The 18,691-nt window shown below is 44.0% G+C and overlaps 1 protein-coding gene across 2 annotated transcripts in view; it reads right to left on the minus strand.

Annotated features, from left to right (window-relative positions):
• Positions 1 to 18,691, minus strand: part of GRAP (GRB2 related adaptor protein) — a 720,202-nt gene that overhangs the window by 387,890 nt on the left and 313,621 nt on the right. The window contains exon 1 of one of the 2 annotated variants that reach the window (XM_085628996.1): positions 13,469 to 13,913. The exons of the other annotated variant lie outside the window; for it this stretch is intronic. Within the exon in view, the coding sequence (XP_085485122.1) occupies positions 13,469 to 13,546 (78 nt within the window). The 5' untranslated portion in view covers positions 13,547 to 13,913. Of the gene's footprint in view, positions 1 to 13,468; positions 13,914 to 18,691 lie in introns of those variants that run through there. 2 annotated transcript variants of the gene reach the window in all.

Consider the following 18,691-nt stretch of genomic DNA (forward strand, 5'->3'; position numbering starts at 1 on the left):
TTTAGGTGCACTGACAGCATATATGAGATCACCACAGGTCGTGCATCTACGTGGGAGAAGCATCAGGATGTGGTCTGCTAATCTCAGAAGTTTATTTGGGGAACAGGGTGAAGTTTTCTGAAGAGACTAGCTGGGCGATTTACAATAAAGAGGTTTGCAAGTGGGTCAGAATATTTCGAATATGATATGTGCTTGAGTAGATACTCAGACCAGGTATCTTAGAAGAGGTGAGACTAAATACAGCCACTCTGTGATCTAAGTACGATTTGTCTCAGTCTTGACCGCTCTTTATACATTTACTGGTGTCTGGTCTATCTGCAAAAATATTTTGTCGGTTTGTGTCATAAGGCCTCCATTTCCACTAAGACCCACCATTTTGGTTTCAGCCATCTTCCATAATTTTCAGGATTTAAGTACCACATCAGGTAAATACAAATGAGAGAGCTTTTTTTCACATGATGGGTGTTACATTGATAAAAGAATACAAAACTTGGAGAAAAAGAGAAATAATTATATTGCTCTACATAAGGTGTCAGAAGAGTAGACATTCTGACATGTAGGTAGAGGGAAGAGGGTAGTCTTTTCAAACCCATGGCCTGACTAGCCAGCAGGACAACCAGTTGTTCCCAACACTCATATCAACCCTCCGTGTGCATTCTGTTTCATACCGTTTTGATCTACAATTTCTTCTAAGTTAAAAGACAAAAAAAATCTTCAGTGGGACAAACTCCAAGTTAGTATTCAACTGTGTGTATTTAATGTTCGGCCACAAGGAGTATCGAGATATACAGCATGCAAGCTTCATTTTTAGGTCTCGCCTGAGCCTGCACATGTGCTGCTCTGCGAGACATTTAGTATTGGGGTTTTCAAAGTGCTACCAGAGGCTTTTGCTGGCCTCAAGCTTGCGTTCACGCGAGTGTGCACGCGTGCAGCTGCCATCTGCCTCCCTTCCAGCACGATCACTTTCACATTTTCCTGCTGCTGTGCGTGCGCATCCCTCGCGTGCCTAGCACAGAGCGCGTCAACGCGATCACTTTCGCTTTCATCGCGATCACTTTTGCTTTCGCGTCTTTTTGTTGCTTATCTTCCTAGAGTTGGAGCTTCAACAACAACAAATGCAAACACCCCTGCCGCGCCTATTTAAAAAACATACCACTCAAAGCAAGAGGCCACAACTCGATTTTAGAATCCTATTTCTCGATCATACATTAAACATTTAAAAGAGGGATGGTGACCTTTAAAAATAATAACTAAAATACAATTGCAATACTAATCACAATAATCTCACAACATTGAGTTAAAGCACAGCAACTAATCTGAAATACTTTATACATTAAATACATTAAATATTACTTTTATCACGATCATTATTATTGTGATGCAATGTATGACAAGGGCATAATATGTATTTTAACTTAAATGGCATTGGGGGAAATTTACTTTTGCTAGATAGCCATTTAAAATTGTTAACAAAATAAAAATGTGAGATGTAAGGTGGTTCGTATAACTCCAACTGTAAATTTCCTCATGCTGAAAGTTTCATAAACACCTAATATAATAATGTAAATACCGCAGCGTGTTATGTAGGTGCTTAATGTAAAGTTACAAATGCAAAGGCTCTCGGCAGAGTTAAAACAAAGTTAACCAGCTTTGCCCTTTCATTTTCGGTTTGCACTTTTTTCTTATCATGTAATTGCAAAGTAATTGATATCTCTTGCCCGGAAAGCTGGCCATCCGTGCAACTGCGAGAAGGTGCATCCCTGCGTCAGAGCTGCACTTACCCGGCATAGTAGTGGCTCATGTTTGCTAATCCTCTTGTCTCCCTGTGCCGATTACAAACTCAGGAATTCTTAGGGGTCTTAATGCGGTTTTAGAGTCAGGATGAGTATCTTCAGCAGGATATAAGTGTCTTAACACATCAAATGGTCTCAGACACATTAGCCTGCGAAACCTCACTCATCGCTAGCCTCCTCCCGCTGTACCAATGGCATTCTCGTTGCTACGGCCAGTCACGTGATGATGCTTTCTGGAGGGCGGGTTGAGTGGATGCCCGGCTAATCAGAGCGCGCGACACTCGTTTGCTCTCCGGAATAAGCCTTTTGAACGTATGATGGAAGGGGGCCGGGAACGAGAGCAGAGCGGATTGCTCTGCTCTCCTATCAATCAGAAAGCTCTGCTGTTTCCTTGGTGCCTATATCTAAACTACACCTGGCCGTGCCGGGCTGCTATGGGTGAGCAGCAGTGGAGACTGAACAATTATGCCAATAAACTCTTTTAGATCTTAAAGAGATTTTGTATATGACTGAGCACAATCTGCATCGATTAGCTCTTGCAGGTTAATTATTTTAGGTATAGCGTGAACGTGGCCCGTGGGCATTATAGGGCGCTTTACAAGAGAACCGTCGCTAAGAGCAAACTTATGAGCAGCACAGTGCAAAAGCGTTAATGTGACAAAACCATATGCAATTAGAATTAAGTATATGTGTAAGTATAGTTTTACCCCAAATATCTTTTGAAAATAAGTATTTTGAGTTTCTTTTCATAGTATCATTATAGGGCAGGGGGTCAGATTAGGGTGACCAACTGGCATGGGTGCAAATTCAGGACGGTGAGTGTAAAAATTCAGGACAAAGGGTCAAAATTCAGGGCAAAAATTGAGGACAGGAGGTCAAAATTCAGTACAAAAGGTATATTTTACAGACACATCAGAGAAGGTCGCGGAATAATATATAAGTAAGTCCATCCATATCCAAACATATTCAACCATTTGCAAACCTATCGATCATGTATCCTTCCATCCATCATTTCACTTATCCATCCCTCCATGCACTCTTTCACTCATCCATCCATCCACCCTTTCACACTATCCATCCACACACTCATCCATCCACTCTTCCACCCATCCATCCATTTACCTGTTCACCCATCCAGCCATCCTTTCACTTACTCATCCATCCACCCAGGGACTCACCCTTCCACCCATTCACCCTTTCAGTCATCCATCCATCCTCCCTTTCTCTCTCCATCGACCGTTTCACTTAGCCATTCCTCCTTCCATCCATCCTTCCACCCACCCATCCATTTACACATCCACTCATGAATGTAAATGTGTATGTACTTGTATAGCGCACTGCCACCCCCAACAGGGGTATCCTGGCGCTTTTACTCATACCGCTGTGGAACCCTTCCTGGCCTTTCCCTGTGAAATGTCCACTCCTGGGCACCCCCATGGTGAAGCCAGGCATCCCAGCGCTGCTGGGGCCGTGATCCATCCATTGACCCTATTACTCATCCATCTTTTTATCATCCATCCACCCTTTGGCTCCTTCACTCATCTATCCATCCTTTTGTCCATCTACCCTCCCTTTCACTCACTCATCCACCCCTTCACTCATCCGTCCATCTATTCACCCTTTCACTTATTAATTCATCAATCCATCCATCATTTCACTCATCCATCCACCCATTCAATTGCCCATCATCCACCCTTTCACTCATCCATTTATCCTTTCACTTATCCACCCACCCTTTTACCCATCCATCTACCCATCCACTCATACATCCATCTATTTACCTTTTCTCTCATCCATCCTTCCACTCACTCATCCATCCATGTATCCTCTCTCATTATCCATCCATTCAGTCATTCATTCATCCATTCACCCATTCACTAATCCATCCAGCCATCCATCCCTTCACTTACTCACTCGCCCACCTTTTCATATTATTAAAGAGCTAAGCCTTTGTCTGCAGAGTTGCAGACAGAAGAGGCCCATCAAGAATTTCATCCTTGCTGTAGTTCCTAAAGCAAGGAGTGGGGTGGGGGTAGGGTTCACTATGCCACTGCACATAGGCAATCTGAAAAAGTGGAAGTCATAAGTCATGCATGATGCACAGTGCCAGGCCATGAGTTGACAGTGACATGGTGTTGTTTCCAGGGCTTTAAGTAGAATGACAAAACTGGTGGGTCTCTCCAAAGGGTGTGTTTGATGTAATTAAGGGAGTGGCTTAAAACACCTAAGCTAAAAATCTGTGCTTAGTACAGTGTGCCGCCCGACTGGTATTTTGCTTCTGCTGTCATTGTATCCAGATATATAACACAACAAGTAAAGCTACACCTACAACAAGCCATAACTATTGGCTTTGTCCATGGTTGTTAGCTGCATAAAATAACAAGCATTGGAATAGCCAATAGGTCTCGCTTTTGGGACCTTATAAGTATTTAGTTATGCAGCACAATTTCCTTGGATCAACCATTGCATAGCTAAACACTTATAATGTCCCAAAGGCGAGACCTATTGGCTATGCCAATGCTTGTTCTATTTGTCGAAGATTTACTATGAGATGGGTTATCCAACCGATTTTTCTTTTTTAGTTATTGTTTTACCCATTATTAATTTTCCTTCTTTTTTTAAAACATTTTCCTCTTCACATTGTATTTATTTTACTTTGGCTTGGTAGAGCCATAGATTTTTATTTAGTTATTTCTTTAGCTGTCTATTGGGTTTATTTAAGATTACACTTCCTTGGCCAGCGATTTAGCTAGCAGTACCCATGGTCTGTATAAAAAGACACTGCAAATCTTCCATGGTACCTTCTCATGAAGAGTGGTGGTCTGAAATGCAACATATAGTGTATGGTGAATGTGTAATTTATAGACTAAAGGACCAGATGGATGTATTTGAAAATGTATATGGCACCTTCATGGACACTTCTGTAATATGAGACACACTCATTCATTATACGGACCACGTCCAATTGATTACCATGATTCATTTATGTACATTATATTGTAAGTTGTGCAACCATCGGGTGTAATACCGGTACAATAATGGATACCCTGAAAGCTAATGTGACATGCTTTATCTTAATGACTTCTAGATCACCACTCCTGGGCAACAGCTTTTCCTCCACTCAACTCCTTATTGTAGGTGAAGAGTTTGTTTTATAGTACAGAGACGTTTCTCAGACAGGTACAAAGATGTCTGTTGTTTAAAAATTCTGATACCCTGATTTTTGTAAGTTGTAAATCATCAATGTTTCAATTTTTTCAATAAAGTTGCTTAATGTGTAAACAATCTCAATAAAGGGCTTCTTTAACAAAACATCAGTCCAGCCTGATGAAGGTAAGCCAAGGTTGCTTTTACTGAAACCTATACATCACTGTAGTACTCCTATTTGGGCAGTTTGAAGGCTAGGTCACAGCTCGCATCAAGACTCTGGACTTACCCTGGGCGTAGTTCGCGAAGTAGCACTTCGCGAAGCTACGCAAAGTGCACTTCGCACTACGCGAGCTACGCGTAGCACTTCGCGAACTGCGTAGTACCTTGTTCGCACTGTGCCAGATGTCGTTTTCAATGATTGCACAGTGCGGACAAGCAACCGGCACTGTGCAATCATTGAAAATGGCATCTTGCACAGTGCGAGCTGTAGTTTTCTGCTGCTCGAGTAGATTTTTACTCGAGCGGCAGCTTTCTCAACGCGAACTGGTAGTTTCTCATCGCGAGCGGTCGCGATCATACGCGACCACTCGCAATGAGAAACCTGACCTCCTCGCGTTGGGAATCTCGCCGGGAGGTTTATTTTCCATGCTCGCGATCACCAACTTGATGTTGCTGATCGCGAACAAGGAAAAAGTCTCGCCGGGATGTCATTTTGCTTGCTCGCGGTCGCCAACTTGACGTTGAGAACCGCGAGCAAGCAAAAAATGACCGCAGCACTACGCAACACTACGCTACGCGTGTTCGCACTGTGCTACGTGCAATTCACGTAGTGCAAAGTAGCGCGAACTTCGCAAACTACGCGAGCGTAGCGTAGTGCTTTGCCCAGGCTTACTCTGGACCACATAGGGCTAGTTTCCTACTCGGATACACATCAAGGAGATTGAAGTAGATACCTAAACATGCACAATGACGCGAAGAGAACTGATTAGTACATATAGGGAGCAGATACTTGGACATGTACGATACACAAACCCAATAGACACACTTGGGAGCTTGCAGGAAATTCATGGCCATGCAGTCTGCATATACAGTGGAGCAGGGGAGGCTGGTTTCTGAGCAGTAGCACCACACTTTGGTGAATGCATTATCACAACCTGTAGTCATGACATTACAGTGGATTTCAAATTAAGCCGACATGTCTTATGTAACACGTATAATTTCCTGTGCAGTGAAGTTATATTACATTGTTTTTCGACGAAGTAAAACCGCTTTACTCTAAATAAGATAAATATGTTAGATGTGTAGAATACTGATGCCTAGATGGGCCTTTTGTGGTACTTATCTCTTGTCAATTTCTTTATGAGTATCACGAAACTGACGCTTTTCATTAGCCTCCCATCCTTGACTTTGCAAACTCAAGGTAAGTTAAGCAAGCAGCTAGACATGGGGGCATATTAACAAGGAACAGGGAAAATTAACGCTAAGGGCGCTTAGCGTTAATTTTTTTAATGCCGCTATCGCTGGATAATATCGCCTGGTTATCGCGTTATTAACAACGCTAACCGCCTAGGCGATAAAAAATCCAGCAATAGCTGCATTTTGGGAGGTTATTGCTGGTAATGCAGCGATAAAACTACAAGGATAGGGATATCCTTGTTGATAGCCCATGGTGGACTTAGCCATGTAATCCACCTCCCATTGGATTACATGGCTAAGTCTGAAAATTAGCAGACGTAAAAAAGCAGCGTTAACCGTGGTTAGCGCTGCCTTTTTTGTTTCTAACAGGGTTAGCGTGAAGCTTGATAATAGGAGAAATGTCGCTTTTCTCCTATTATTTTGCTCTGGAACGCCCACTTTGCATCTCATTAGAGATGCAAAGGGAAGCGTAGTGAAAAAGGTTGCTAACATGCGATTTTGCATGTTAGCACCCTGTTGTTGATAGGGCGATATTTTTATCTCCGCTTCTTTGGCTTTTAAAGCCAAAAAAGCGGAAATAAAGCCCTTGTTAATATGCCCCATGGTCCTTAACTGATAGTAGTACCTGCAGGGCACAGTATGGTATCTTGAGACTGGGTACACATCACCTGAACAGTGCAACACAGCATCCTGAAACTATAATTCGTAGGCAATTTCAAAGCTGGTAAGATCTACAGAACTACTGAGACATTTAAAAGTTGATAAATGTTTCTTAATGAGGGAGTACCAAGAAAGAATACCATTACCTTTTTGAAGGAAGTACCCCTTTGAAGAATTATGTTTCTTGTGCCTTTCATTTCTAAATATCAGCAAACCTATTTGTAAATTAAATTATTTTAAAGAAAATGGAAGTGCCCCCATCAATCTATGGAATATGCCATGATATAGTACATTTTTGGCAAGTCTTTGATTTATTCCAGTTATTAGTTTAGGGCACAGATATAACTTCTGTATACAGGACTCACATTCTGAAAAGCTCCAGTATTGTGCAGGAAACTGAATGCCATCCATAGATGCAACAGCGATTACACAGAATTGATAATGAAAGTGAAAATGAACATGCTTGCTCTAGTTAAACCCCATTAAATCAAGTATTCATGGTTTGTACTGAAAAGATAGTTTATTTAGAAAACCGCCATAAAAATAACACCGTAATGTGCAGGATTAAACATTTAAAAGTTTCAGATTCAGAACCATAAAACGCAGAAATAAGCTAGACTGGAGGCCACATTTAAAATTCCTTTTTAACAAATATGTCTCAGGCAGTTAAACGATTTCTTACACCATTATTTTTTTTTAAAGTTCAGTGAATCATTCTTTATCTCTTAAAATAAATTGTGCATTCTACTAGCATATGTTCTGTTGAAAATTTTACATTAATTTCTCAAATACATCGCCCATTGATAGACTGCATCTTCTGCCTAACACCCTTTCTCTGTCACACATGGTTTATTTGAATTCCGAGTTTTAAAGCTTTTATATGTAGCTTCTGGGCCAGAAAACCTGGCTAGACAACAAACACACCTGAAGTTCTCAGACAATCCAGAGGTCATGTCCCAGAAGTCCTTGAAGGCAAACTATCATCGCCAGCAGTCCTTCTTAAGATATGAGCTGCTCTCGGTACATATTTCTGAACACTTTGTGCCAAGACACGAAGGGGCATTTGCTCACTCAAGTTGAACAGATACATTCTTTTGCTATTCCAAAAGCAAATAACTCGCCTTAAAACGCTGCCTTCCTATTCATGCTGACACAAAAGAGAAAGTTTCTCCAACCCAACAGTACCCAGTCCATGCAGAGCTCTAGCGTCTGCAAGGGATTTCCTAGAGCGGAGTCCAAAGTTTACTCATCGTACCAAGGAGGAACGATGCTTGGGGTGATGGAAGCCCCACTTCAGTCATTTCCTTCAAGCAAATTAAGGCCTATCCTCAATCCAGGGCCAGGAGCTCCAAACCATACAGCACTATAGGCACTATTTTGGCTCGATAAGTTGTGAGAAATGCAGATGAGAAGACCTGCCAGACTGCAGAACAAATGTTATCATGATACCGCTCCCCACCACCACCTGCTGAAAGCTCTCGAGAGTCAACCTTTCACGTATTCACACTCGGACATGCTACTAGAAAACAACATCCACAGATATTGGTAGAGCTGCAACACTCTAGATCAGGTAAACTGAGTTTGACCTCATCCAAACACTAGTATTTGAATCTTGTTGGTGTTAATTATTAATTTAGTCAGAGCCCCATAAAGCTGGAGGGCATTGATTTTTTGTTTAAGATGGTGTCTAAATCAGCATGCCCAAGTTATCTCCATGTAGCAAGGCTCCTGTCTGTTTTTTATCCTACCTTAAGGGAGAACAAGATAACTCTATGATTGATGGAAGGTCGGCCAAGAGTCGACTAGACATTACCCGAACCTGTACACAGTCCTATTTGCATCCATTCTGAAAACTATGGGGCAGATTTACAATAACTGACGCATCCCTGCATATCAGCAGGGATGCGCCAGTTATTATGCATCACAGCTCCGCCACCATGGATGCGCTGCATTGGGGCAAAAATGGACAGATGCGTGACGCATCTGCTGCCGTAAAGGCGGCGCACTGCTGGAGTTGCGTCGCAAGGGTGACGCAGCTCCAGCAAGGCTCGGGAGTGCCCTATCTTTAAAATGCTGCGTCAATCCTTACACCCACTTCAAGCATGCACAGGGTTTTGACGCAGCATGGCCTTAAAAGTGGCTGAGTAAAATCTTGTAGATTTCACTCAGCCACTTTTAGGAGGCGTTCCTGCGCAGGAACAACCCCCCCCTACGCCGGAACGCCTACATGTGGTGCAGGGCTTTACAACGTGACGCATCTCCCAGATGCGTCACGTTGTAAGTACCCCGCACCATGGCGCTGGCTTTGCGCCGCCGCTGCAACACAAAAGTAACGCAACAGCGGCGTAAAAGAGGTGCAAGGGGCTTGTAAATCTGCCCCTATGTTTTTTAGGTTGGGCTTCCTTCCAGATCAACCTTAACCTGGGCTGAACTGCAAACTTGATAGTAACCCAGGGTAATTATTCAGATCTTTAGTTTCTACCCCAGATGATCCGCTAAGTCACAGAAACTGGCAAAGCGGCAACTGCGGCACCTGTTTCACTTCCACGCGACCTCTGTGCAAAGTCCAACCAAAGGTAAAAATGATCAATACTCGTGCAGCCCTGCCGTGAACCAGCTGGTCTGCAGGAACTATTTGTTGAGATCTGAAATTGCTCAATGTCTACACAGCCTGACAACATTCTTTTTGTAGAGGCTGAACTTTCCAATCGTGCACCTTCCTTTTAAGACCAAAACTAAATTTTATAACCATGTCCATTAGAGGGTGCAAGACAGCATTAACCTTTTTCATGATCATTAGATGCATTATTTGCAAATTAAATGGAAAGGACATTTTGAAATAATTGTTTCAAATTGAAGACCTCCCTGAAAATTGTAAGGCATCATTATTTTAAAATTAGTTTGCCGTCCAAAATACATCTCTTTAATTCCAGATATAGATTTATTAATTTGGAAAATAAATAGACCTTCTTCCTCGAAGCTTTGGACTTATGAGTGTTTACCTTACTGTTCCAAAGTGCCTGTTTTTTATTATTTGTTTTTTTTTTATTTGTAGGCCTCTGTTAGATAGAAGTTAAAGTCTCATTCGAGGCCGCAGATGATGTTACTTTCAAAAACATGTCCACTGTGAACAAACTGCCTTAAGTGGGCTGGTATTATCAGACATAGAGCCCCCACTCGTGACTCTATTGATAACAAGAAGCAAATTTACAAGAACTGACACATCAGCATCGAGGCGCCAGATTTCTTGCGCCTGCCGCTAATGCCCTAACAACGCCATGGATGCGCTGTATTTATAATACAGTGCTCCATGGCGCAAGGATTCACAGATGCCTCAGAAATTCTGAAGCATCTTTTGGCACTAAAGTGGCGCATTGCCTGAGTTGGTCATAAGACTGATGCAACTCCAGCAATACCTCAGAACACAGAGGCGAGCCCCATGTTGGAAGCCCTGCACCAATCCTTACGCCTGGTTTGAGAAGGCGCAGGGATCTTGACGCAGTCAAGTTGTAGAGTGATGCAGTGAAAAGTTTTAATTTCACTGCGTCAATTCTACGTGGCTTTTAGCGTGGGACCGCCTACCCTGTGTACATTATACCTGGCACAGGCCTCTACAAACTGACGCTTTTACTGACGCATTGGGCCAAATGTTTCAGTTTGTAAATATGGAACAGTGTGGAGCACTGACTGCGCCGCCGCAGCGCCAAGAAAATCTAAGCTGCGGCGACGCTAGCTCCCTGTAAATATGCCCCAAGAGCCTTACTTGTCAAGGGGAGGCAGATACTGTGATCACTTGTCAAGGGGAGGCAGATACTGTGATCACTTGTCAAGGGGAGACAGATACTGTGATCACTTGTCAAGGGGAGGCAGATACTGTGATCACTTGTCCAGGGGAGGCAGATACTGTGATCACTTGTCAAGGGGAGGCAGATACTGTGATCACGTGTCAAGGGGGGGCAGATACTGTGATCACTTGTCAGGGGGAGGCAGATACTGTGATCACTTGTCAAGGGGAGGCAGATACTGTGATAACTTGTCAAGGGGAGGCAGATACTGTGATTACTTGTCAAGGGGAGGCAGATACTGTGATCACTTGTCAAGGGGGGGCAGATACTGTGATCACTTGTCAGGGGGTGGCAGATACTGTGATCACTTGTCAGGGGAGGCAGATACTGTGATCACGTGTCAAGGGGGGGCAGATACTGTGATCACTTGTCAAGGGGAGCTAGATACTGTGATCACTTGTCAGGGGGAGGCAGATACTGTGATCACGTGTCAAGGGGAGGCAGATACTGTGATCACTTGTCAGGGGGAGGCAGATACTGTGATCACTTGTCAAGGGGGGGCAGATACTGTGATCACTTGTCAAGGGGAGCTAGATACTGTGATCACTTGTCAGGGGGAGGCAGATACTGTGATCACATGTCAAGGGGAGGCAGATACTGTGATCACTTGTCAGGGGGAGGCAGATACTGTGATCACTTGTCAAGGGGAGGCAGATACTGTGATCACTTGTCAGGGGGAGGCAGATACTGTGATCACTTGTCAAGGGGGGGCAGATACTGTGATCACTTGTCAAGGGGAGCTAGATACTGTGATCACTTGTCAGGGGGAGGCAGATACTGTGATCACATGTCAAGGGGAGGCAGATACTGTGATCACTTGTCAGGGGGAGGCAGATACTGTGATCACTTGTCAAGGGGAGGCAGATACTGTGATTACTTGTCAAGGGGAGGCAGATACTGTGATCACTTGTCAAGGGGGGGCAGATACTGTGATCACTTGTCAGGGGGAGGCAGATACTGTGATCACTTGTCAAGGGGAGCTAGATACTGTGATCACTTGTCAGGGGGAGGCAGATACTGTGATCACGTGTCAAGGGGAGGCAGATACTGTGATCACTTGTCAAGGGGAGGCAGATACTGTGATTACTTGTCAAGGGGAGGCAGATACTGTGATCACTTGTCAAGGGGGGGCAGATACTGTGCTCACTTGTCAGGGGGAGGCAGATACTGTGATCACTTGTCAGGGGAGGCAGATACTGTGATCACGTGTCAAGGGGGGGCAGATACTGTGATCACTTGTCAAGGGGGGGCAGATACTGTGATCACTTGTCAAGGGGAGTTAGATACTGTGATCACTTGTCAGGGGGAGGCAGATACTGTGATCACGTGTCAAGGGGAGGCAGATACTGTGATCACTTGTCAAGGGGGGGCAGATACTGTGATCACTTGTCAAGGGGAGCTAGATACTGTGATCACTTGTCAGGGGGAGGCAGATACTGTGATCACTTGTCAGGGGGAGGCAGATACTGTGATCACTTGTCAAGGGGGGGCAGATACTGTGATCACGTGTCAAGGGGAGGCAGATACTGTGATCACTTGTCAGGGGGAGGCAGATACTGTGATCACTTGTCAAGGGGAGGCAGATACTGTGATGCACAAAGTCCTGGAACTTTTTTGTTACCATTTCAGGAAATGAAACCCCGTTTTGAAAAAAATGATTTTAGAGAAAGCGTGGTAGGGACAGACTGTTCCCTGTTTTGCTTAATTAATTCAGTCACTCAAAAATTATATTTTCGATTTTTTTAAATAGAGAATGGTTGAGGTAAATTTAGCAGTTTAATTGCCACTTCTTCTTCTTAGCACCCCCCCCCCACCATCTAAATTAAAAAAATATGAAGTGTAAATGTTTGCTCATTTCAAAGCTATACCAGCATTTTTATACCACGTTCCCCATTACTAGAAATAGACAAGCATAATCTGCGGGCAGCACTTTTATTCGAGATTAAGACAACATCAGCTATCTGAACAGATAAAGAATTAAGGGTTCTTATCTTTTATTTACCAAAGATATTTAGGGTGTGAATTCTGGACTTAGAAAAAGGAGTCCAATTTCCCTGGCTACAAACGATTCCAATACTGACGACTACATTAGTGAGCGTAACAAAGTGTATTACTACCTGACACCAACAGGCCTTGCCATTATTTATCTTCATACTACTGACCTTAGGAGAATGAAGGGCCAAATCAGCCCTGCGTGGTTTAAAATATCCGATTTACAAGTAATCTAGAAACAGCTGTGTCACTTACTGATTGCACTCTGGTATGTCACTGATTTAAAAATAGTGTATTTAAATGAGACTACAATTACAACAAATCCGTATTTTTTACTTGCTTTTAAAAATGCTACTTTTGTTACGCTGCCAGGAACATTAGCAAGCTGGGGACAATAGAAAAAAACACGCCCCCCTCCCATCAGGTGTAACGTTTTCTTTTTGTGTTAAAACACATGCGTCTGTTTGTTATGTATTTCATGTACTCTGAAGTCCTTATGTAAAGCAACTGGTTCTGTTAAAGCGCCCTGACACCTTCTGGTAAAGTACGCGCTATATAAAAACGCACAAATAAATGAATTAATGGGGCAGGGTCCAGGGAGATGGCGTTTACCTTCAAGGTTTCCCCCTTGTTGAAGGCCAGCTCGTCCTTCTCCGAGGCCTGGAAGGAGTACAGTGCGGTGGCCTCCATGGCACTTTAGCGCGCAGGTATCCCCTCGAGGCTGCTGTTCTCCGCACTCCAGACCCCCGGCGGGTCCAGGCCGGACGGCAGAGGCTCGCCACCCGGTGGTCCCCCTCCCGAACTCAAGCAGTGAGGGTGACCCTCAAACACGGGCCTCGTGAGGTGCAGCCGAAGGTCTCCGTGCGCGGGCTGAGTAGACGCCCATTTCCTGCGGGGGCGGCTCGGCTGACATCGGCCTACGAGATCTGTTCGTTATCGTTTCTGTTTTGCTCTTTTTAGAAGGGTGCGAAAGTCTATCTGACGAGGCGCGAAACAGGAAGTCCGTTGGATGGCAGCGGTGATGTATGTGACTTTTACACCGACGCATGGCGCGTATGAGGGTTCGGGAGCAGGGCCCTGTGACGAACATGAAAACAAGGCTTTCATCGGTGATGTGAGAGTGCTTAGTTTGTAAAATAATAAGCGCCAGGGCCATAGACATTTCTCAGGGGACCTCTGCTGCTCAAGCCATTTCTGGTCCCTGCCAGCGCTCCTAATACCAGTAACAACACCTTGTTATGTTATGTTTTGCAGATTTGTAGAACTCACTATCATCTGGCAGGGAATCCTGGGGTTGAACAGGTGTGAGCCTAGCAGGGCCTGACTGGGAACCGAATCCGGCCCTGGCAAACTGCTCGTCGGCCCCGGGGGTGCAGCCGAGCTGTTTGCTATGGCCGGTTTCCACCGATTTTCTTACAGGGGGCTGAAATTGCCACTATGCTGCAAAACTGGCCCATGGGAACATAAACGGCCCACAGGGGCCCAAAACTGGCTTCCATCCTGACGGCCCCCTGGGGAAACGCCCGGTGCCTGCTACGGCCAGTCCGGCCCTGGAGCCTAGCAAACCTAGGGCCAGGGCCAGACTGACGTATCGAGCATCAGGCATTTCCACAGGAAGCTGGAAGGGTGAGGGATGGTTTTGCAGTGGAGGGGGACGGTTTTGTTACTGCGGGTAAGTTTTGCAGCGGTGAGGCAATATCAGCCCCCAGTAACAAACGCAGCAGTGCTTCACGCCAGCAAACCAGGGGGCTGGTCTGACAAAATTGCCAGGGCTGCTTTGGGTTCAGAGTCCGGCCCTGCCTAGGGCCCAGTGGGACTACTTGAAAATCTAGGTCTTCAGCTTCTTTCTTCAGAATTCAAGAAGTGAGGACGAGGTTCATATGTGCAAAAAGACGCCCCTTCCCCTGTGGAACTTGTTGATGAGTTTAAGAAATACAGACGCACATGCGGCGTCCCTGCCCAGCCATAAGATTGAAAAATATTTACATAAACTCCTTCCCTTTCCATTGTTTGGTGAGGTCAAAGTCTCAGGATGAGTCATGATCCCTAAAATAAGAGCCAGTGCCCTCCACTTACAACAGCGGGCACAAGTTAAGCACTGATGGCAGTGTTCAAGCCCGTGCCCGTGCCCGTGCCCGTGCCTGTTATCTGAGTCCTTTCATTTTAATGACATAGGTGCCAATATCTGGTGTCCTTGGATGGATGTTAGGATATTGGCTGGTAATTCCTTGTGCAAAGTATCAATTCAACAATGCTGCACTAATGCTTATAACACCAAAGGTAAGTAAAAGACTCGTTGATCAGCAGTGCATCACAATGAGAAAGCTCAACGCCTCAGCAGAGTTTACAGACAGTTCAACTAACATTTGAAGCTTCATGTGTCCAACATTCTATGGAATAAACCACTTGGGCCTGGGAAGGGGAGAGGAATACAGAACATATGGGGCACAGAAGTCACCAAGGCTTTATATAACTCATCCTTCCCCTTCACAAGGAAAAGCAAGCGAAGATCAATTCCAAAGGATCCTCCAGGAACAGTTTCACATAGTAAGATATATATGCATCTGCAAGAGAAATCTCATGGGGAAAAGAAGTAGAACAGTAGTTTGGACATTGCGAATCAGGGCTACCCATTTCAGGGTTGTTTATGTCCTCTAACAAAGGTGCCGTCTTGGGAGAACAGAAGGATTGCTGGGAGAAGGGAACTCCCAGTCCTCTCTCACCTCACTTGCACTGTTAGTCTGACGTATATTATTAACACATTCGGCATCTCTCCTTGCACGTCAACATTTACCATCCTGTGTAATCACACTCCTTTTGTTTGTCTTAACAATCTTTAGTGGGTTTGCGAACTTGGAATTCCTTTTTTTTTCTTTTTTTCATTCTCACTGGTATCCTTATATGCACCTCATCCCCCACTTTGAGTCTGGGTACTCTTACCCTATGTATGACATCATACCATTATGTGGTCTTGGATTGTCTAATTACAACCTTCTCCCATATACATTCTAAATCCAATATGTCGCCCAATACCTTCTTGCTTGGGATACTTGTTCAGGAGCCACTGTTGACACCTCAGAAGAGAGTGATCATCCCTAGAGCAATCTGAAGGGGCTGATACTAGTGATTGAATGGGCACTTTCTCCATCAGCCCACAGCGCCTCTCTCTTATAGTTTGAAGAACAGGCATCTAGTTTTGGAAGGCTAAATGAACACTATATTTTCAATAGCGATTAAGCAGCTCCACCAGACTGCTGTATTAGGGTTAACGAATGGCAGTCTTCATATGTTCGGTATGGTGTCGGTATGGTGTCTGCTAAGGAAGTCTATCATGTCTTGGGAGTTAAATAGCAGCCCCCTGTCACCAACAGTGGCATTCAGAATACCCTCCTGGCTAAAGATTTCAGGCATACATTTTTGTAGTGGTGGCTCTATCCACAAAGGTTACATCAGGTCACTTTGTGAAGTAGTCAACAAATATAATAGCATATTGCATATGGGCTGGCATTTTCCTAAACAAACCTGCTATGTCAGAATGCTAGTTTCTGTCATGGAAATTGAGACCAAAGACCTGGCTATATCAGTAGAGACAAATGCCTATGGTTCTTTTCACAACCGGCACACATTTTCCAATTCCTTACAAACCAATCTGTCTCCCTGGCCATGTCATGCCACCCGAATTCTGTTATCAATACATTTTGAAGGAGTGACATACCCATATGTCCCTTGTGTCTAATGCGGCTCACTTTCATAATCATGTTCTAGACACACTCTGGGGGAACCCACTTATCATTCCTAAACACAGTGTCATCCAGCACGCTAAGCTCATCTGCAATCTGAGCAAAAGAATGTAACACACCTTCAGATTTTTTATAGGTATCCAACTTTTGTGGTTGTACTCCTTCACTTTCTTAAGTATTTAACTGAGTCAATGGTACCTCTTGCAATACACATCTCTCTTTCACTTGCCACCAGATTTATATCATTGTCATCACATTCCAAGTTACCAGAATCTGGGCAGAGTAGCCTTGATTAACAGCCTGCCCATTTGTTCTGCTTTTCTGTTACATAGATCTCAAATGAATACTCCTGCAGTTTGGAGCACCGTCTAGCAATACGGGTTGCCGATTTGAACCTTCCCTCTGGAGACAATATGTGGACCATAGGCTTGTGATCTGTTTTCAGTACAAAAAGTTTCCCCAAATAAAATGTATGAAAAGATTTATTGCCCACACACAGGCTCATAGTTTGAATGCAATCATAACAAGTGTTCTTGATGCTTATACCACCACCACTCATCCTACCCCCCTCACTGGGACAAGACCACCCCAGACCACACGCACTGGTGTCTACTGCTGTGATGATGCATGCTTTGTACAAAGAAAATGGCCTAAACATAGAAGCATTGCTGCTGTTGATGTTAACCAAACTGAAGGCATCCACCTGGTTCTTTCACCAAACAAACTCCTCCTCCTTGCATAGGAGTTTCCTCAATGGCTCCTTTACCTTAGCAAACTTTTGAATGAACAGTGAGTAGTATCCACAAAGGTCCCAGAAATAAAAACATTTTCCCTGGTTGTAGGGCTTATATCATGGTATTTACAAATGATTCCTTTAGGACCACTCCTTCATCTACGTTTTTATGACCTTGAGTTTTAAACAAATAACACTTGTCAGAGGTCAGGACAAGGCCATTGCTTTTCAACTTGGAGCACAACCTTGTGTAAAACTTCATATTGTTGGTTGGAGTCTGGGAACATTAGGATATCATTGTGAAACCATCAGACATTGTCGCCCATGTCCTTAAATAGATGGTACATAGCATGTTGGATGACAGATATCGCTGACGGTAGGCCAAACGCCATCCATCGACATTGAAAAAGACCAGCAGAGAGACTCAGATGTCTTGATTTCTTAGCCAGTTCTCTTTGATGATATGCTTGACGCAGTTTAAGAGTGGCAAACACTGTAGCTCCATCAAGAAGAGAAATAAACTCATTTAGTTTGGCAAATGATGTTTGTTGATAATAATATTTTAATTCAATACTCTTGATTCTACACACAAGCAGAGGCTACCATTTCTCTTTTAGGTCAGCACTATGGGTGAGACCCACTCTGAGAAATCTGCCTCTTCAATAATCTCATTCTCCACTCGTTCCTCCAGAAGAATTTTCAAGGTCCTTGTGCCCAGACAGTGGAAAAATCCTTTTGTTTTTGTCTGACAGGAACAGAACCTTGCTTCAGTTGTATGCGATGGGAAATTCTGTTAACCTTCCTAAGCTTTCATGGAGGCCACCTGTATTTTGATGATAGCAGTTGTTCCTTTAAACTCCGCCTCAGTTGGAAAATAATAATTGAAGTCTATGGTACGTCCCTCAATGGCAACAGCTCCAATGTCTGAGGCAGACAAGATGCCAAGGTGAGGTGCAAACATCAAATCAAAAACTTCATCAGTAATGATGGTGCAAGGAAAAGAGGAACCAAATAGGTTCACGACTGGGAAGAGACCTGTGATGAAAGTTTGACTACAAGGTCCACCTGCCTCCTTACCCACATGGAGCTTTAAATAGGACACTACTAAAGAAATGCAAACATAGGGACCAAATGGGTCGGTATGTATGGCTGTATGAGTATGGTGAATGGAAGTTTCGCATTTGAATGCACACAAATAGGATACTAATGTGCTCCTTGTGCAGTCTTGACAAACGCCAACTCACCCAGTGAGGCATTGGTGTGATGGCTGAAACACGTTGACCCAGGGATACAGTGGATACTAATTCCCTTACTTCATCCCCACCTGTTTTTAACTCCATCAGGGTGCCTGCGCAAATAAAA

The sequence above is a fragment of the Triturus cristatus genome, chromosome 10 (genome assembly GCF_964204655.1).
Source record: "Triturus cristatus chromosome 10, aTriCri1.1, whole genome shotgun sequence".
Classification (NCBI taxonomy): Eukaryota; Metazoa; Chordata; class Amphibia; order Caudata; family Salamandridae; genus Triturus; species Triturus cristatus.